The following is a 22,055-nucleotide window of genomic DNA, read 5'->3' on the forward strand; positions in this document are numbered from 1 at the left end:
TTGACCTTGATCCGATGACCTTGAAACTCGAACTTGTCGAAGATATTTTAATTCTTTATGACTGTGTGAAGTTTGATTAAAAACCAAGAAAGAATGAAGACGCTAGAGTGCTGACAAAGTTTTTCTATTTATAGTAATATTGACCTTGACCTTGATCCGATGACCTTGAAACTCGAACTTGTTGAAGATATTTTAATTCTTTACATGTGTGTAAAGTTTGATTAAAATCCATGAAAGAATGAAGGCTCTAGAGTGCTGACAAACCTCTTCGGACAGACGGACAGACGCACAGATGCACAGACAGACAGACACACGGACGGACCCATGGACAGACGGAGGGGAAAACTATAGTCCCCCCGGTTTCCCGGTAGGGGACTAATAAATTGTAGATAGTGAGGGCTATAAAAAAGTACCTTGATGCAGGCCCCCTGTATATTCTCTTATTTTAAAAAAATATCTCGTAGATCAACTAATGATTTATACCCTTACTTAACCCGATGACCTTAACTGACCTTGGCCTTGAACTTTTGAAGCTCTGCCTTGGTGATAGTATCGGCCTTGGCAATGACTGGGATGATGTTGACCTTGCTGTCCAACTTCTTCATGGTCACAAGGTCAAGTGCTTTCAGTCTGTAAAACACAAGAGTTCAAAATATCAGGATTCCAAGTATGTAAATCATGTATATGTACATACACCTCAGCTGGTCATGTCACCTTGTCATAGCCCAACAATACAGTACCATGATATTTTATCAGTAGTACTGTAAAACTTCCTCTTACCTGCTGATTGATGTATTTGCATGTAAAAATGTTCATTAAGGATCCCTGTCCCACTGCAGGCAAAGCACTAGAGAAACCTCAGAAATTTCATACCTCCAGTTACCTCCCCTTGATTTTGTTTTTGATATAGCTGTGGCGTGACTGGGCAAGGGTACTACCACAGACAAGGCAGCACATTTGGTTTGACGACAGCATAATGATCAAAGGTCCAGGGTCGAACCTCGGTCTGGCTCCATTGCTTTTTCAGGACACAGTTGTATAAATGTTCTGCTAAGTATTAGTTTCTTTTCAGAAATGATTTATAAAAGCTATAGCAAAGCTGGAAAACTTTTCCAATTAGTTACAATTTTTCGCAGTGGTACAGGGATCCTTAAAAAAGAAAAAAATATAGAAGAGTTTACGTACGAGTGTCCAGTAGGAGCTACAAAATATAGACAGGCGTGGATCCTGGTGTCGTGATACGTGTGTAGTGACCTCTTGATCTTCAGCTCCTCCTGTAGGAACGCCTCAAACTGGTTGTCTATGTAGTCTACGATGGGCTTCCAGCTGTTAACATATATCAATTTAGTTTTATTTAATTAAAACCCATTATAACTGTCGTTAGGTATCTCTCCAACAAACCTTTGTTTTATTGTTATTTCACATATTGTGTGCATTTCTTTTTTAAAGATTACATGTTTATATAGTTCACACAAAAATGTATCAACAGATTACAGTTTATAGATATTCAGGATCTACAGATTTCAGAACCATGTAGCCAACAGAAAAATGTTCACATCGTTTATTGTACAAAGAGTTAAAATATGAACATGTTGAAATATCCACTTTCACAGTACAGATATGACATTTAACATTAAATTAGACAATATTTCACATTAGTTGATCCGAAATATATAATACAATCAACCTGCTTATACAACCACCTCTATAAAGAGACCACCTGCATTATGAGACCACTTTAATGTTACCTATTGTAACTTTTTGTGAACTGAACTTGCACTAAGAGACCACCTGTATTAAGAGACCACCTGTATTAAGAGACAACCTGTGTAAAGAGACCACTTTTTGGGTATCCTATCGGTTATTTCTTAATAAGGGTTTGACTGTACTAGGAATTATTTCTATAATGTTTATAATATTTTGTTTTATTCTTATTGACCAAGCAAAGTGAAACTCCAGCATTTTTCGCAGACTACCATACAACGTTTTAACATTTTAAAGCCTGTCTCAGTCTTAAAGTAGATACAGACCTGTCTTCCTTGTTGATTTGGTCCCCGAAACCCACACTGTCGACCACTGTGAGCTTCAGTCTCACACTGCTCTCCTGTAGCTCTGAAAGAACAGACGTACCTCACAGTTATAAACCATCTTAATTACTGGGTGTCTGACATAAGTAATGTGTTAGCACTCTGTAGCTCACACTTAATGAGTAAGTCACTGGGGTCCATGTGTCAGCCCTCTGGCCTTACTGTAGTCTTACATAGTTTGATCCCTGGGACGTTGTGTTAGCTCTCCAGACTTACTGCAGATAGTGATACATTTAGTTTGACCCCAGATACCAAAACCATTATTTTCATCCCTGGGATGTTGTGTAAGCTCTTCAAACTTTAGCAGATACTGGCCTTACATTTGACCTCGGGACATTTTTATGGTTCTCCAGACTCACCGAAGATACTGACCTTGAGTTTGACCCATGAGGAGGTAGTGTTAGCTCCTAGTCTTCCTGCCAAGCACCTTGTGTGGACTTGTCAGACTGACCATAATTACTGACCTTGAGTTTGACCTTCAGAAGGTTGTGTCAAAACTAGACTTAACCATAGGTACTGACCTTGAGTTTGACCTTCAGAAGGTCGTGTCAGATCTAGACTTACCATAGGTACTGGCCTTCAGTTTGACCCCGGGAAGGTCGTGCGTGCTCTGGGTGGAGTCAAAGTGAGTATTGAACAGCGTATCCATCATGGTGGATTTACCGATGCCTGTCTCTCCTGAAACATGACAAGTACATCAATGTTAAACCTTGGAACAATGAGGTTCTAGTTATCCTAACAATTAACTCCATTCTTACATTGCAGGAGATCCTTCAAATAAATCTGTTTTATATGTATTTCTGCAGATAATTTGATGAACAAAAGTGCATAATGGGATTTGACAATCAAATCAAAATGGAAATAAGAGATTTTTGAAATATTTTTCTGGCATATGTCCTGAAAATTCTTTTAAAATTCTTGGTGAATCCCATTTAAAAGAGATATACTATTTAGTAGGTTCTCCAAATGTAGGAGTCCCACAGAAAAAGCTTGAGTCCAAGGCCTGTATTAATGAAACTATTCTCATGCTCAATATGGGCCTGTGCTCAAACCAACTTTTTTGTTACTTGCTAAAATTATGTGACATGGTCAAAAAGTGATGTTTAATTTAAACACTGGAAACAGTATTCCGCTCTAAGTTCTCCCAAGATTCTACCAAATCACTGACAAAAAAGGGAAATTTAATTACTTTATCACTGGAATAAGAAATTTGGCACATTGTTTCATAAATATGTGCCTAGGACTGAAAACACATGTGTCCTAAAATTTACTGAGTTACTGATGCATTTCTATTGTGAAACATCTTAAAATGTTAAATCAAAACATGACTTTATGCTAAATAGGCAATTGGTCAATTCCGCAGTGTTCACCACACACTTAAAAATTTGATCAAGGATGAAGATGAACATTGCTTTATGATTTATATTATGATCTACAGTGACTGGACGACTTACGTACCGAGGCAGAGGATATTGAAGCAAAATCCCTGGCTGACTGACTTGTTGACCAGCTGGTCTGGAAGACTGTCGAATCCAACATGGCCGTTTAAGGTCAGGGTCCGAGTATTAGACCCAACACTGGGAGGCTTTGGGGGCTACAAACACACAAATATGGCCAATGAGATTTCCTTTACATGTACATGTATCATGTGAATGTTTGAACCTGAATGTTTTGAAATCTAACAAGAAAATTAAAAATATTTCATTTTATTGAATTATATAAAACCATGATTAGCATATGTTTATTTTCCAAACTCTACACATATGACACTTAGCTAATTAGAGAAACCAATTACGTATACTATAGCTGACCCTTTCATCCATATCCATCATCTAAAGAATTGAAACAGTCAGGTATCAATCGAGTTATAAACAATTTGAAATCATGAGATCAGTCAGTTAGAAACGACAAATTACATAACTTAATATAATTATTAACTGGATAAAAAATTGGATTGACAAAATTAGACCTTCTATACACTGTACAACTCTTTGTCCAGTTCAAACATCTTGTAAATCTAAATCTATCTATGGTACAAAATGATCAGCAATGATGTTCATATTTAAAAAATAAATGATTCCACCTGTTTTCATTATGATACAACATTTATACTGGGTAAACATAGATTTCAATCATAAATTCAAATACATAAAATTAGATGCTTATAAAAGTAATATCTCTGGATTAATATTTGAAGTGACAGTACGTACCATATACAAAGTATGAGAACAATATATCTGCAAACTCTACAATATTGTTTGTCACTATCATCATGTAATATGATTTGCATGAAAAGCTCTTAGTTATAGCCTAGTATACTCCTAGCTGTACAAGTAAATGTCTCGACTGAGACAAATCTCGACTGATACAAAAAGAGTGTTACTGGGCGAGACCAGTTAGAATTACTCCGAAACGTAAGATGAGAATTACAATTAGTTGTTGTTGAAGTCAAGCTGAAAAGTATGTGCATTATTATAAGACAAGGAAGTTGTTGAGCATGAAGGAATCATATAGATCTTTAGTGAACATGAAAAACAAGCTTCAAAGCTATATTATATATTTGAAAGGGTTTCTCATGCTGTAGCTAGCGGTCTATAACAAATTCAGTTTCTCATACTTTAATAATTCATCTTTACACATTGACTTAGATTTATTTAGATCTACTAATTATATAACCCACCTATGTTGTCAATAGTAAATGATAAAAAAATGTCACTAGCCCAAGGAGTCAGATTAGTGAAATTAATACTGTACATCCCTGATTCATATTGAAAAAATATTATATCCATATAGGTTCATATTTAATTTATTCCTTCACATGTCATAATATCTATACAGAACCTACCAATATCTTATTACACATACTTCTCACGATCATGTATAGTATCACATTATTTGTATATTGCCTCAGTTAATATTTTGTCTTTGGGTTCAACATTACAGCTGTTACCCTCAAACCAAGTCAATAACTGCATATTTAATTCAGGTTAAAAAGTTAAACAACAATATCAAGTTATCAACCAGAAATCATTTTGTTTGCTGGTACGTACTGGTACGTATATGCTGTAGCTATACATCACCTGCAAATTTTTACGTTAAATTGTTGAATTTTTATCCGCCATCATCAGATCTAGAACAACCTGTTATTTAGATACCAGTATATATGGTATATAAACACATACAGTTAATTCTTCCTACTGGGTAACGGCACTCATTCCATTTGCCTTTTCCCCTTAGCTTCCAGCCAAAATATCACCAGGTCCTTTTAAAAATTGTTCTTAACAATTTATTCATACAACTTCCTCGATATATCGCCAAACCTCTTTATAACACATTTTTTTTTACTGGACAAATGTTGGCAGTATAAGGATGTTTTACTGCATAATTGTGGCAGTATAAAGATGTTTTACTGTATAACTATGGCAGTATAAGTTTGTTTTAACATATAACTATGGCAGTATAAGGTTGTTTTACCATATAACTATGGCAGTATAAGGTTTTTTTTACTGTATAATTGTGGCAGTATAAGTAGGTTTTACCATATAACTATGGCAGTATAAGGTTGTTTTAACATATAACTATGGCAGTATAAGTTTGTTTTACCATATAACTATGGCAGTATAAGTTTTTTTTACCATATAACTATGGCAGTATAAGGTTTTTTTACTGTATAATTGTGGCAGTATAAGTAGGTTTTACCATATAACTATGACAGTATAGTGTTGTTTTACTATATAATTGTGGAAGTATAAGGTTGTTTTACCATATAACTATGGCAGTATAAGGTTGTTTTACTGTATAACTATGGCAGTATAAAGTTGTTTTACTGTATTATTGTGGCAGTATAAGTAGGTTTTACCATATAATTGTGGCAGTATTAGTAGGTTTTACCATATAACTATGACAGTATAATGTTGTTTTACTGTATAATTATGGAAGTATAAGGTTGTTTTACTGTATAACTATGGCAGTATTAGGTTGTTTTACTGTATAATTGTGGCAGTATAAGTAGGTTTTACTGTATAATTGTGGCAGTATAAGTAGATTTTACCATATAACTATGACAGTATAATGTTGTTTTACTGTATAATTATGGAAGTATAAGGTTGTTTTACTGTATAACTGTGGCAGTATAAGTAGGTTTTACCATATAACTATGGCAGTATAAGGTTGTTTTACCATATAACTGGCAGTATAAGGTTGTTTTACCATATAAATATGGCAGTATAAGGTTGTTTTACCATATAACTATGGCAGTATAATGTTGTTTTACCATATAACTATGGCAGTATAAGGTTGTTTTACTGTATAATTGTGGCAGTAACAGTAGGTTTTACTGTATAATTGTGGCAGTATAAGTAGATTTTACCATATAACTATGGCAGTATAAGGATGTTTTACTGTATTATTATGGAAGTATAAGGTTGTTTTACTGTATAATTGTGGCAGTATAAGTAGGTTTTACCATATAATTATGGCAGTATAATTATGTTTCACTGTATAAATGTGGCAGTATAAAAAGGTTTTAGCATATAATTATGGCAGTATAAGGAGGTTTTGGTGTATAATGCATGTGGTGGCATAACAATTTTTTTCTGTATAATGTGGCAGTGTGAGAATGTTTTATAATCAGCACAAAATATATACAGTGGAATATAGTCAAGAGGCCACCCCTATTAATTAATAATCGTCTGTATTTTAACATCCTAACAAATCAGTTTCCTTTTTAGAAATAGTACTGTTAGGAGTCCACCTCTGTTCAGAGATCACTTTAATAGTCCTTGTGTCTTCTCTTAATATAGATCTAATTATATATTAAACTGGTACTTCAAGGATACCTGACCAACTACAGGCAAATTTAAATTAAACAAGCAAATTCGTGGAATTTATATCCTCTGCTTGCAGCACATATTGTAGGTAAACATTATTGAAGATAGGTTTAAACATGTGAGTATCGTGCTGTTGAGACATAATGTATAGCTTGAAATGTGAAGAAAAAAAAGCAGCCTTATACCTCATTAATTTTCCGTAAATCACAATGGTCGGCAAACTAATTAGCATGAGTCGGATGTGCATACAGAATTTGGTTGAAATATCTGCACAATATCTACAGCAATTATCACAGGAAAACCAAAGAGTACCCGAGCCATAACTCTGCCAAATAAAGTCTGCTGAAAGTTGTCATCTAACTTGGCCGAGCCCTTAAAGCATTTATCTCTGTTACCAAGTTTGAAGAAAATCGGTTAACATTTGTTGCAGTTTTTGCACGGAAATGAAGCGTGACAGACAGACGGACAAATCCAAATTAGTATCCCCCATTTCAGTGAAAGCGGGGGATAATAAAGAATTTCACTGTAATTTTGGATACAACTAGAGCAAAATATGACTTGACAAGGCTGCCCTCATTAACCAGTTGATTAGCTATTTAGAGTGACAAGTATAATCTAATTATAGGGGGGGGGGGGGGGGGGGGGGGGGGGGTTCAGAGGTCATGTAACGGTACATGTAGTACATTGAATCATGCAAACAGTTTGAGTTGGTACTGTTATCTAGAGGCACTGCAACACAAATGTAAATATACAATGTATGCATACCATCATATACACACTTTTATTCCGTGTAAAATATTGGATATATTACATGCAAAATGCTGGAGATTTTTCATCAACTTTTAGTCAATATAAAAAATACAATGACCCATTCAGAACGATTTTATGTAAAATTAGATAGGAAATAAAAAGGAAGAGCAGATTTCAGTTGTCGGACTCATGGGTCCGTGGCCATCTTTAGGATTGCCCCTTATATAAACTTACCTGGTACTATAATATTTATAGGCCCTGTATGCAAAATTATAAATTATTGTCTCGAAGTCCATTTGTCCAATTTCTATATATTTTTATTTAATTTTACAAGTCCCACACAACAAAGCATACCTCTTGTTATACTTGCAACCACAAACTCTTTATTGGAGGCTTGTGACTGAAGGGTTGCAGGTTCAAGGCACGGCACTGTACATGTGTTGTACCCTTGAGCAAGATACTTTACTCAGCTTGCTCCAGTCTACCCAGCTGATAAAGCGGTATTATTATTATTATTGCCAATTTTTTCTAGTAACCCTTTCTTCCTTCTTGAACAATTCCTCTATACATCCAACTTATTTATAATACCAACATTTTGCTGGACGATATCAATGGTGGCAACATAACAAGGTTTTACTGTAATTCAAAAATGATTTATTGTTATTCCTAAATTATTCCTAAATTTGCATTTGTGTTGTCAAAGCACATGTATAAGCTACTTATTATTAATTAATAACATTATTTAGGCAACTGATTAATTAAGAAGAGTGTGGCTTTCCCAGTATATTACTCAACCTGGTCCACAGTTCATTGCCTTGTTAAATTATTAGCAAGTTTAAATTAATATAAAAAGCTTTCGTAAGTTATCCTGAAGTCTGTTGCAATTGCACTACATGGTAAATATGCATCCGCGTGTAATTCTGCGTTTATAACGACCAAGTTTTGATCTATCTCGACTTCCTCTACAATGTCTCAAGTTTCACCTGATCGGATAAGGACAGTCTCCACAGGTCCTCTAAAGGTGAATCGTTAAGTCTTGGATATTCCGTCACAAACATTCCACGCAGTAAAAGAAAGATACAAATCATATCATAAATGTAATTTTTTACCTAATCATTACGCAGATATAAACTCCGTCACATATTAAGGCTTCTGAGGAAAACTTAATGAAAAAATGTTTTCTAAACTTTACTGTACTGGCCCAGAATTTAAGCACCCCATGCATCCACTGGATATATATACCAGCATACATGTACAGTTTATCTGTTTTCAAGCAATGTTTTAATTGTACAGCCAAGGAAATGGTTAAATCTAGATATACATATTATATAGCAATACCTTTTCAATAATCTTGCAGTGTTGGAATGATATACTTTCCTGCGTAACTTTCTGCCCTATGTTTCATTAAGAAATTGAATATTTTGTGAATTTTTCTTGAACAGTATCAAAATTGTTTTTTAAATTTCTTAACATTACAATATTTAGTGTACATATAGATGATGTCTGATCTACTCTTTTTGAACCGTGATGTCTAATGTCCCCTGAGATCGTGACTGAATGTGAAAGAATATACATTCGCTAACTTCGATTTGGTGTGTGCATGCCCAATTTCCATACTATTCAACAATGTGAAGAAGTTTAAGGTTCAAAATGTATATCAGCACAGAATTCGTTTAACTGGTACATTGTAGTAGTTTGACAAATCAAATTGGTAAATACTAAAGCTAACTGATTTGAAAACTTTGATCATGAGTATGCATAAAAAACACCATGAATTTAATATATCATGTCTACATGAATAATTCATCAGTTGGTCTACCTGACTTTTTTTCAATTTTGTAATAAAAGGAGATTTGGCTGATATTCATGTCACTCAATCAGAGACTTAAGTTAAGGATCCCGGGCCCACTGCAGGCAAAATAGTCACTGAAGAATTCCGTTGTATTTTTTTCCATACAAACAGGTAACTCCCCTTACTTTTGTTTTGGATCATAACTAAAACATGATTGGGTAAACTTACTACTGATACCACAGACCAGGTAGCTCCCTCAGTTACATGTTTAATGACAGTGTATAATAATAGGAGGTTCAGGGTTCAAATCATGGCCCTGTTATAATTGTAAACACAGAACACTGTTGTGATTCATTTATGGTTATTTCATCTTTATTATTTTTTATAAAAGTTCTGTAAGGTATGTTTTCCTTTTCAGAAATGATCCATCAAACAAACTACAGTTGCAAGGCAATTTCTAATTCATTATAGATTTGCAACGGTATGAGGAGCCTCAAGTAGTTTATATTCTCACATGTTGATAAGCACCCCTTCTCTTTTCAACTTTAAGAACCCGGTATATTACAACAAATATAGAATTGTACATGCAATAATAGTGAATGCATTTATACAGATATACACATGTATATATATTAGAAGATGAAAATATACATGTATATATTCATAAAATATACACGTCATGTATTAATATGGTGCAAAGAAGTAATTCCATCATGTATTAATATATATACATGATTATAATGTAATAATGGTCATAATATTACATAAACATTGAAGCGTTCAATGGTTTTGTAGTGCCTCAGTATATGTAGAGCATGTGTTCTATACAAAAGATTCATGTATTAATATACATTTGTATATACATGATTATAATCCATGGTACAATTACTCCAGTCTTATTAGGACCCAGAGAGGCTAATATTTTATTTTGTACATTTAATCTAAATACTAGCTACTTTACACATAATACCAATGCAACATGTTCATGCAAATATGCAGAAAGTATTCTGAGAAAATATTCTTTGACTTAAGATATTAATGAAATACTATGAAATATAGCTAGCTTTTAAAAATTTCAACTGAATACTAATAACACTTTCCCTTCTAGTAATATCATAGAAAGTTTTTTTTTATAAGTAAATCGAATTGCACCTTAAACGTAACATCTATGATTTTCTCCCACAAACAGCTTTCAATGACCTAGTAGCTATAGTGCCTCAGAATATGTCGAGTACTTGTTATACACGAAAGATTTGTCATGCACATACATACAGGTAGAAACTTCATTTAGATTTTAATATGTTTATTTCCAAACAAGTTCTCAAGATGTTCTGTCTCAATCTGCAGTAATAGATCTTTATATTGTATTTGACATAATTATGGTGCCAGTTCTAATACAGGTGCCCATATATACAGCAATTTTGAAAAATAACTGGTATGCTTATCATAAAATGTTGGATCTTTTCTGCTCAAGATTTTATCATTTCAAGAAGTTGTCGAGCTGTTTTTTTCCACCAAAATTGCACTAGTATTATAAGAAATATATTAGTTGAAAACAAAGCTGTCACTCTGCAGCATCTGCTGGTATACAACAACCAATGCAATCTTCACGAGTCACATATATGTTAATGCAATCTTAATTGGGAATTCATCTTGGGAGTGGGATAATCATACAAAGAGACCTTCATTTCTCTATTGTGATTGGAAAAAAAACTATATTTAAGACCCAGTATGTGAAGTTTGTTGTTTGATGGAAAAACATACAAAATTGTCTCAATAAAATCCTTTCAGTCATCATTAAGCTATGTCTGGCTCCAATATTATGTCAAATAAGTTATAAACTCAAAGCACTGAAAAGAAAGAAAGTTTTCAATATTAATCTTGGTGTTTTTAAACCCTGACCAGGCAGAAGTCAAGGTTCAGAACCATTCTCTGATTAAAGTACATCACTGGAGCATAAAACTTATGGAGACTTTGATGATTAGACTCCAAAGAATTTATATATATAAACAGATTCCAGAAAAATATACATTCAGGAAGTTAAATATGTTTGAATACCTCAACCTTGTTACTGTCCATGTGCTCATGATCAGTTTGGATATCTTTTATTTGATCGGGTGATTTCTGATCATGTGATTTCTGATCATGACCATGATCATGTGTCTTGCTCTGATCCGATTTCTCTTCACCTGATGTACTCTTAGTCTTGCAAACAAAAGTAACAATGAACTTTAAGTAAATGTAAAATATTCTACTTATTTCCAGTTTCTTGATTTTACACACTTGGAATTTTATTTTCATTGCATATCTCATTTTCTACAATGCCAAGAATTAGTTGGAACACAATTTTCAGAAGTTTTGAAAAAGTAAGGGAGATAATATAACAAAAAATAGCAAGGGGGATAATTCAACAAATAATGTGTCACATTTCATAGTGACAGATATAATGACATTAATTTTAGAATGTTTTTTAATAAATTTGCAAAAGTTTTATAAAAGAGATAATTATTTAATATGAAATTTTCAAAGCGATATCACACTCTGTGCATTTAATTCGATCTGTCATGATGGATTGGCAGAATCAGAAAGAAACAATTTTCAGTATATATTATAGTTGTATGTCAGACGTATATGGATCACAAACTCAACTGTAAAAAAGTTAACTTTGTTTGCTAAAGCACTATCAGACTGAAAGATGAATATTATACAATAATTTGAATTGGTACAACACCAGGGATGTGTAGTGCACTACACATCCCTGTACAACACATTGCATCCACTGAAACCCTTGATTTTTTTATTAAATTAATAAAAATGTCTGTAATTAATTGTAAGGCCAAATTCATCTGTTGAGTGACAAGATAATATTTGCAGGGTTTAACAGCACTGAATGAATTGTATGCTATAAATAACCACTCATGGGAAGACAAGAACTAAGTACAGTGTACATTGTACCAGAGACGTATAATACAGAGATTGGCAACTCACGCTGATCTCGCAAAAACATGCATGATCTAGATCTATGAGTATTTGTTTTGACAGCTTATCGATCCTGGTGACGATAGTCTGGTCAGTGAGTTACCTGTGTGAGAATTTGATCGTGTATTCGTTAGTTCGTGTCAACATGTCACATATCCTAGATATATGGATCATATAAAGAAGCTGGTTAGAAATATAATGTTATATCTGAATACGTTTTTGAAATAAAAAGATGAACGAGCAAGGAGTGCCGGTGTCATGAAAGGAATTAACCCTCGCACATCACAGCCGCCATTTTAACTTGTATATTTTAAAGTGTATTTTCATAGCTCAATTATCAAACTTTGCAGGTATTGTAACAACCTCATTTTAATTTCCTGGTTAGAAATATTATTAAATAATTAATTTCTGAAAACCTTTTTGAAATTGTCTAAAGAACAAAAACGGAGTTTGTGTTCTAATTCGTCATGATAGAAATAACCCTCACACATCAAAGCCGCCATTTTAACTTTTTTACTCAGAAAATTCTGTATTTTTACAGCTAAATTATGAAAGTTTGCAAGTATTGTAACAACCTCATTTTAATTTCCTGGTTAGAAATATTATCAAGTAATTAATTTCTGAAAACCTTTTTGAAATTGTCTAAAGAACAAAAACAGAGTTCATGTTCTCCTGAAGCCAGAATAATTACCGATATGTAAACACGATCTTTCGATGTTTGGTGTTTTCTTAACTTAATCATTCAAGTATTCATTCAATGTAGCACTCCCAAACCACATGGAAATCTCAGCTAGCTACGGTTTTAATATTACGTTGATTTTCGATGTTTTCTCATGGCATAATTATGTTTTGAACAGGACAGGATTATTGAATGCAGCGAACCGTATATCCAATATGGCGCAGGTAAAGCGTAACTCGCGATACCAGTGACAAATGGTAAGGCCAAGAGCAAGTTGCCAATCTCTGTATTATACGTCTCTGATTGTACTTAATATGATATCAAAATGTCAAAAGTCTATGAGACTTGGCCCAGATCCTGGCAGTTTTGTCTACAACACTAGTAACTACCAATACATTCATAAAAGGTAGGGGCTAGTACAACTGTATGTTGGTATAAATGCTCAAAAGTGGGGCAAGCAGTTGGTGTGACAGCTGGTCCTTTGGGGAACGTTTGACTAAAATCAGTTAGCCCCGCCCATTCGATTTCATGAATGAGTGATTCATCGTTTGCTTACTCAGCATGCAGCATATTTTAAAATACATTAAAAAGTGTACGGTACTGAACACATTTCAATTATGACATATGAAAATGGTTAGTTATCAGATCTAAAGTTTACATTGTACTGTATTTAAAGATATCCCGGAACAAGATGTCAGGGTCAATCACCCGTCAAAAAGGCGATTATCTTTGTTCATTTCAGAGCAAAATGGTAACCATTTGCTCGATAACGAATAAGAACATATAGCTTTGTGCGACAATATTTTTAAATACTTACTCTCTGTACTTCTGCTGTCGACATATCTGTGCGCTTTCTGTTGGAAAAAATACTTCAAATTCCTAGCCGACTTGACTGCAAAGGGTCCAGTGTACGGAAACGGAAACAGACAGTTCCGGATACGATATTTTAATTCTTAAATTTACTTATAAATAAACATGTTTGTACTATGTGTGATATTAAACAGCGGAAAACAATATCATCTCAACACCCCTTTTAACTTTTAATTTGTTAAAAAATGTCCTTTAAATCGTATATCATTATTATGAACCAATCAAATACTAGCTTTCATTCAGCCCGGCGACGCGGAAGTGGCATCGGCATCTCGCCGACAACTGTCTAAAGCATCAACGTACTCGCAGATATAAGGTGTATATTTGTTTACTAACGTAACATTGTGACGATAGATTTTAAGAGACGATTGTTGGAACATTCTGCACGGTTCAAAGTGGCAGAATGTCTTCAACAGAAGGCGAAGGGGAGGCACAGGTGACCACAACAGAAGGTATCCTGAAAGCAGCTGGAAATGACGAGCTGAAATTCGGATTGTTAATTGGCTTGATCAAAGTGAAGCAGGTGACAAATAAAGATGTTGTCAACACAGTTCTCCATCTGGTAAGTCTATAGAATCGAAGGTGTATGGCATGCTTATTGAATGTTTTCAGCGCATTGATTACGTGGAGGTATGAACCGAAAGAAGGCGTGTCCACAAGCCGTTTTTACCTGTGTTTACAAAAGAGGCCCAGACGGGGATCACGTCGGAGTGAGTACCGCCATGTAATTAAAATTGTCTGTTGAATTATTAGATGAACTTTATATTGAATATTTGAAAAAAGTCGCTTTAATAAGATAAGGTATATAAAAATTGAAGTGAAAGTTGTCTTACCTTGACCTATTTTTTGCACATAAAGGATAAACATTTTATCCACTGCAAAAGTAAACATGTACAGAACTTATAAATATGCATACTTATTTATTAAAATATACTCTTATAGATCTAGAGTTAACAAAAGATAAAACATGGGTGAAAATCAAAATGAGATTTTCTATTTACAGTTATTTAAATTTTTCTATTTACAGTTATTGTCTATTGTCTATTAAATAATTGATTTGAATGGCAATGAAAGTGTAGAGAAAATACCATTATTGCCAGGAACGTTTTGTCACCCCATCTTCTGTTCTTTATAATTGTGAAGTATTTAAAAGGTTGTTCATTATAAATTGTTTTCATCATCTGTATATGTAACCAATGTTATTTTATAGTGTTTTTTCTCTAATTTATAAAAATGTGAAAAATATTAACGAGGAATTTACAAGAATAATAGGGCGAATATACAATGATGGTAAAGATAGTTTATGATGAACTGTAATTTACTTTTGTGTCTCTAAAGAAATGAAATAATCATATGTGAAAAGGGAAAATAGCATCTTCTAGTATGAGGTCATCCTTAAAAAAATCTTTAAAGTTTCCTGACCGACTCACTAAAATGAACCCATATTTAGCTACTAAACTTCTTTTTAAAACTTTTGGTGAAAAAAAACATCTTGAGAAAAAATCAGACATAATTTGTGACATACCAGGTAAGAGTTTTTATATAGAAATATGAGATTTCTCAAATAAAAAGGATCCCTATTTACCTACTCATAATTTGAAATTGTCTACATTTAAGAATAACATTTACTTGAATAAAATTGTCTTTATTTGGAAGAAAAAGTCACCCTGTCCTTACTCGTAACCTAATTAGCTGTGAGACAGTGTATCAACCTAAATTCACAAACAAGTGCCTGGTAATGCATGTATTGTATCTGTTATTTATAATTCATAAACAGCCTCAATGTCTGACAGATACCAGCTGGTGATTATCTCCAATAGTACATTGACAACATCACCATCCATGTTATACATCACTTTACAGATTCAATTGCCTTCACAGTGGTATAATATAAGTGCACTGGGCTTTTGGGAGTACTATAGTCAGTACATACCTATACACACGTGTATGTTGCTTCATATAGAAGGAAATGAACATACATTGAAAACAGTCAATATATTATGTGTTTGCATGGTAAATACAATACAAAGAAAAAAGCTATATGCAGCTGGCACAGATTTCCAATGTTTCAAGCCAATGAAAATCAATTACATTCATTAATAATTTGTGGTGAAAAATATCTTCTATAAGATTCATCAGTTCAAAATACATATGTTATTTAAAACAATGTGCATATCAAATGTAAAAATGTTTTTAACATCAAATAGTTTTTATCAGTAGAAGGTAACAATCACAACAGCATGAGGATAGGTTGCTTCAACTTAATAAGTACCTGTCGACCGGTTTCGACCTTTGGCGGGCTTCTTCAGGACAAAATACAAATTTTCTTAACCCCTAAAGCACTAAAAATGTGGGCTCTCTATTCTATTAATAACATATTTGGCATAATGACGTCACACCCTGGGCATTTTAAACAAGCGAGATAATTATATACCTCTTGCGCATTTCTAAGTTCTTATCAAGTATTCTCATATTTATCCATGTCCATATTATCTTGGTAAATCCTTCACGGTTAGTGTTCAATTCAGTTCTTTTATACACATCTGCAAATGAACTAATTATAAAGCCAGATCTTTCTTATATTGCAATGATCGATTCTATTTCTTTTACATTAACTTTTAATTTAAGTACTGTACTAGTAACTAGAACTACGTGAAATGACAAACTCACTTTGAACGTTGTCTTTTATACACAGCAGTATTTAGTTCAGATCAAAACTTACCTCAAGGGGCATTTACTGTTAACATGACTCGATCAAACGGATTAGAGAAAAGAAGAGAAAAGATCGAACTGACAAGGAACTCATAAAGATGGTACAGTGGTGTTAAATACAACCATTTCCTGACTTTAAACTAAACTTTCCAGATAGCAAAAAGTTTAGTAGAGTAAAATTACATGCAAAATAACAAGTTTCTACCTTGCATATTGACTAAATTATTAGAGGTTGAAAACTGTTGTTAAAAAGTTGTTAAGCTAAGATTTTAAGGTCTTCATTTAATAACTTCAAATGAGACCAGGATGATGCATTGATGATTTGATCAATAGTTGATTAAATGCTACTACAAACTTGGATACATACTTTATTTGTAAATACTAGTCTATATTTATCCTGTTATAGGCTCAGGGGGAAACCCTAAAGGAGTTTTTTTTTTAGTTTATTGAGGACAATGAAAGTGGGTGAGTTGGCTTTTCTATTGAACTGCAATAAATATTGATGGACTTACTTATAATTATTATTATAACCAGGCATGGACTTAAGTTAGTGCCAGATTAGGCCACAAAAAAGTTAATTTAATTTCAGCTGGTGTCCCCACCGACGCTAGTTTTGACCTCGACCCTAATAATTTTATTTCACTTAAACACACTCCATCCAGTGTTGGGATAACTTGTCCACCAGATGCAAACAAATTGATGGACAAACAAACAAGGCAGCTATGTATATATAACCTCTCTGCTTCATAAGCTGGTATCAAAACCAAATTCAAATCCCAAATAATGATTTAAAAGACCTCAAGATATGTTCAGTGATTTTTTTTTTTTTTTAATTAGCACCAGTCCACCCTCAAAAAATAAAAATAAAATAAAAGAAATAAAACAGAAATAAATCTTGACCGACCAACCCTACTTTTTTCAGTCATGTTACATGAAACATACATATTTTTGGGGCCTAATTAAATACAGTACTTCAGTATTATATAATACTAGATATATATACATGGATAATTAAGTTCAATAAACAATGTACACGTTTACGGTGTACAGTATATTTACACACTATTCCTTTATGTACACTAGTGTTGCTAGGTCATTACGATCTCCTAGCCTCCTCCTGTGTTATAGATATTGATTGGAGCGGTTGGCCAGATGAATATGGATTTAATGGCTATAATATATATAGTGTACACAGTGTAGGGCCATTCATATGAAACCTACAAGGCCTCTGACCTTGGTGCACTAATTAATTGCAGTGTAAAACATGCATTAGATTGGTTTCTGTAGCTACAAAGTAGACATTAGTATATACATTCCTGGATAATGTTTCTTTGCCTGAATACCACGTGCACCTAGGTTTTAAGTTTGGGTTGGATAGGTATTTTTTATTTTTATTTTATTTTTATTTTACAGTGACATTTGTTTTGCTAGTTTTAATAAAGAATTTTGAAATACAATGTATGTTTTGATAATCAAACGTTGCATGCTTTGATTTTGATAATATACACTGACAAAAGTAAACATTTGCAATGGTTTGTTGAAGCTGACATACTACAAAACAAAATGAACGAATGACTATATATTCAACAGTTTATTTAACTACATATAAGAAACAGAATTGAAGATTTCATTAAATATTCAAAATATTTAATGAAATCTTCAATTCTCTTCTTATATGTAGTTAGTAAATAGGGAAACAGCCCATATTTTAATTCAGGCCTTAATAAAAGGTGAGAGGCAGTGATGTGTAGCTACATATACATGTAGTACGTCATGAGACAGAGTCCATGTTTAACAAAATATGTTTGTAAAGAACTGCAATATAATCAGGCAAAACAAATTACTTGTGTTTCTGCTATCATCCTCAGAAAAAATAGGGTTGGTACTGTAGGTAGACATATTCTTTTTTGGGGGGGAGGGGGGGGGGGGATATTTTCACTATGCTTATATAGAGCAGGAGTTCTGACTTTAACAGTGCATATCACTAAATGCTAATTAACGCTTTAGGGTAGGCACAAAAATCATGGGTATGTATATGGTTAGCGAAACCACAATATTTTTTGTAATTGGCTTAAATAAGTAACATTTTTGTATTATTTTAATCATAGAAAATCAAATGATGTTTTTGAAAAACAAAATAAACAATTAATTTTTCATGCAAAATAGTAAACCTCTGAATACTTTAGGTAGGCCCATAGTAACAAGTATGGTCAGTACTGTTATTCATTTTTACTTCCAGCTTCTGTTGCTTACAAGTACACAGATTTTGATCAAATTTGGATTATACAAGCACTCTTTAATTAAGTGAAGACACAGGCCATTTTTTCCTACACTTTATAGAATTATAAAATATTGTCTGTCTTGACAGATCACAGAAGTATGAGTTGTGGACTCGTTGTTTTGTTTGAGATTCATTTTATTTTGAAACTTTCATCCATGATGTTACTCGTAACTTGAACAAATTCCTGGTCTGGGATTCATAAAAGTATTCTACATAACTTGAATTGTTGTGATATTGATCAGACATAAACATTGCCAACATTTTTGTGAAAGCAGAAATACCAATACTAATGGACGACTGTCTATGCTAAAGCTCTGGAAGTTAAAAACGATAAAATAAAGTTCAAACTTTCAATACTTTACTGCATTTTGAGTGCATGAGTATTTTAATCCCCAGTCAGTCAGGTTTATTCAATAGATATTTTCAGCCTGATGTATGTTATTAGGGATGAAGATGTACATTGCTATATATCTTCAGAACCATGAATTTGTTTAATTTTTAGCTCACCTGGCCCAAAGGGCCAAGTGAGCTTGTGCCGTACTGCAGCGGCCGTCGGCCGTCCGTCAACTTTTTCTTTTGAACGACTTCTTCTGAAAAACTGTAGGACCTAGGGTCATGATATTTAGTCAGTAGGTACCTGGGATGAAGTGCTATAAAGTTTCCTCATTAAAATGACCTTGACCTACTTTCAAGGTCACAGTGGTCAAATATGTTAAAAAATTCAAACAACAATATCCTAAGAACCATTTGAACTAGAGTCATGGTACATGGGTATATTATGTAGACCATCAGTGCAAAGATTTTTTTTTAAATTACAGTTATGAGGTCAAAGGTCAACTTTAAATGCTAGTCGGGGGTCAAATGTCAACTTTGGTTAAAAGCTTTAACAATCTTCTTCTCAAGTTCCATTAGGCCCAGGGTCATGATATTTGGCCAGTAGGTACCTGGGATGGAGTGCTATGAAGTTTCCTCATTAAAATTACCTTGACCTGCTTTCAAGGTCACAGGGGTCAAATATGTTAAAAACTTCAAACAACAATATCCTAAGAACCATTTGGACTAGAGTCATGATACTTGGATATGTTATATGTAGACCTGGGCCAAGTTGTTCAAAAGGTGATTAGCTTAATCACTGTTTAACGATATTTTTCAACCTTTAATAATTGTGTCAATAAACAAGATACAATCTCATAATTTTGCATGTAAATTCACTCTACTAAATAGTTGATATCTGTAAAGTTGTACCTAATTCAGTAGTTTTGTTTTGAAGTTACATAAAAAGTAAAATTTGCGCTAATCACTGATTAAGCTAATCACCGTTTGAACAACTGGGCCCAGCTGTGTGAATTGTTTTCTTTATTACAGTAATGAGATCAAAGGTCAACATTTAGTGCAAGTCGGGAGTCAAAGGTCAAGATGTGTTAAAAGCATTAAAATTGAGATTTCAAGTTTCAAACAACAATATTTTCAGAACTGGTTTTTTTTTCAAATGGGGGAGGGGTTAGGGGTTGAATGTTAAAAAAGTTAAGATTTTTGTTTTTCTAAGGGTTGATATATATATATATATATGAGACCAGTCACCTCGAGGACAGGAATAATAACAGTTTACATGGGTACATTTTTATTTGGATTGAGATTTAAAGTGATAGCATACCTTGTGTATACAATCATAATGGCTGTCTATTTGTACCTATTGTGATCTTAATGTGTCTGTTGCCTTTAGCTATACTGACTTTCTGTAATAATGTAACAACTTGACACAAAGTGTGAATCTTGTATTGTGCTGATCATAATTGCTCATGTGTAACATTCTCTTGTACATTCACGTAATCATTATAAGTTCTCTCTGGTTCAGATTCATTTAATGGTGACTAGTTCAGATTGCTGTTCATATATTGTTTCATGTTATTTTCCCTGGTTCAAATTGTTTCATGACATTTTCCCTGGTTCAAATTGTTTCATGACATTTTCCCTGGTTCAAATTGTTTCATGTTATTTTCCCCGGTTCAAATAGTTTCGTGACATTTTGCCTGCTTCAAATCGTTTCGTGACATTTTGCCTGCTTAAATTGTTTCATGACGTTTTCCCTGCTTCAAATTGTTTTATGATCATGACAAGTTCCCTATCTACATATGTGTAGTTCCTGATACCCTATAATGACACATTCAAATTCCTGGTTCTGTCACTGACTGGAGTTTCAGATCTGTTAATTGTCTTTGTATATATTTGATGATATTTTAAGGCCTATTTGCTGGATGAAGTGGTTTTGATGATTGTCTATGCATACATGAGATGAGATCTTTGGAGCTGTACTAGCGTTCTTGGCCTCAGAAATCGGGCGATGTTGACACAGAGCAGGACTTGAGTTTCGCCAGGACAGCTATAGTAACAGTAATCAATATTACTGTAGTACAAGACTGGAATGGATATTAGTATCATAGCTGGCTCTTAATGTCTATTAAACACACCAATATGCATACAGCTATGCATCTGATTTACACTGTACTGTCAATTAACACAAAATCTTTACATGTACCGTTAGAAAAAATCACTTAAAAATATAGAAATGCAAAAAGTTTAGAGGGGGAAAACACTTGTGACCTTGAATTTGGCATGGGGATGTACCTGGTACTGGATGTAAGGTATTTATCCGGCAATAAGCCCATGCTTGGTAATAAGTCTACCTACATTGTATATCTATTGCAGTTCAGTAGAAATGCCAATGAATGATATCTCATTGTCCTGTAATAATTGAAACTCAAAACCCTAATTTGAGTCAGATATGATAAATTATTTGCTTTAATGGCCCCTTGTCTTTATTTATAGGACGAATATGATGCATGAATATTTAAAATGTTCCACAACATGTAGTCCAGTTCACAGATTGATCTAAATCATGTCTAGAGTATTTTCTCTTCATGTTCACAGTCAGGATTTTTTTTTATAAAATGTATGTCTTACAAAATGTTGGTGTCATCCAACAGTTTGTCAATACAAGGAGGATTATAGACATATTTGTATGGTGACAGAAGATGCAACATTACATTGGTTGTGTTAACCCCTGTTTTTGTGTTAA

General features: G+C 33.5%; 2 protein-coding genes across 7 annotated transcripts in view; one reads left to right on the plus strand and one right to left on the minus strand.

Annotated features, from left to right (window-relative positions):
• LOC110447175 (septin-11-like) overlaps window positions 1-14,054 on the minus strand; it is a 21,004-nt gene extending 6,950 nt beyond the window's left edge. The window contains exons 1-7 of one of the 2 annotated variants that reach the window (XM_021492697.1): window positions 13,934-14,054; window positions 11,517-11,663; window positions 3,546-3,681; window positions 2,652-2,765; window positions 2,031-2,112; window positions 1,186-1,326; window positions 513-630 (exon numbers count right to left, since the gene is read on the minus strand). In XM_021492697.1, the coding sequence (XP_021348372.1) occupies window positions 513-630; window positions 1,186-1,326; window positions 2,031-2,112; window positions 2,652-2,765; window positions 3,546-3,681; window positions 11,517-11,663; window positions 13,934-13,957 (762 nt within the window). In that variant the 5' untranslated portion in view covers window positions 13,958-14,054. The remainder of the gene's footprint in view (window positions 1-512; window positions 631-1,185; window positions 1,327-2,030; window positions 2,113-2,651; window positions 2,766-3,545; window positions 3,682-11,516; window positions 11,664-13,933) is intronic. The other variant, XM_021492698.1, reaches the window with a different exon arrangement.
• Window positions 14,055-14,219: 165 nt separating this feature from the next.
• LOC110447174 (neurobeachin-like) overlaps window positions 14,220-22,055 on the plus strand; it is a 294,693-nt gene continuing 286,857 nt past the window's right edge. For all 5 annotated transcript variants that reach the window (XM_021492692.1, XM_021492694.1, XM_021492695.1 and 2 more), the window contains exon 1: window positions 14,220-14,548. In XM_021492692.1, the coding sequence (XP_021348367.1) occupies window positions 14,390-14,548 (159 nt within the window). In that variant the 5' untranslated portion in view covers window positions 14,220-14,389. The remainder of the gene's footprint in view (window positions 14,549-22,055) is intronic.

Source organism: Mizuhopecten yessoensis, unplaced genomic scaffold (genome assembly GCF_002113885.1).
Source record: "Mizuhopecten yessoensis strain PY_sf001 unplaced genomic scaffold, ASM211388v2 scaffold3229, whole genome shotgun sequence".
Classification (NCBI taxonomy): Eukaryota; Metazoa; Mollusca; class Bivalvia; order Pectinida; family Pectinidae; genus Mizuhopecten; species Mizuhopecten yessoensis.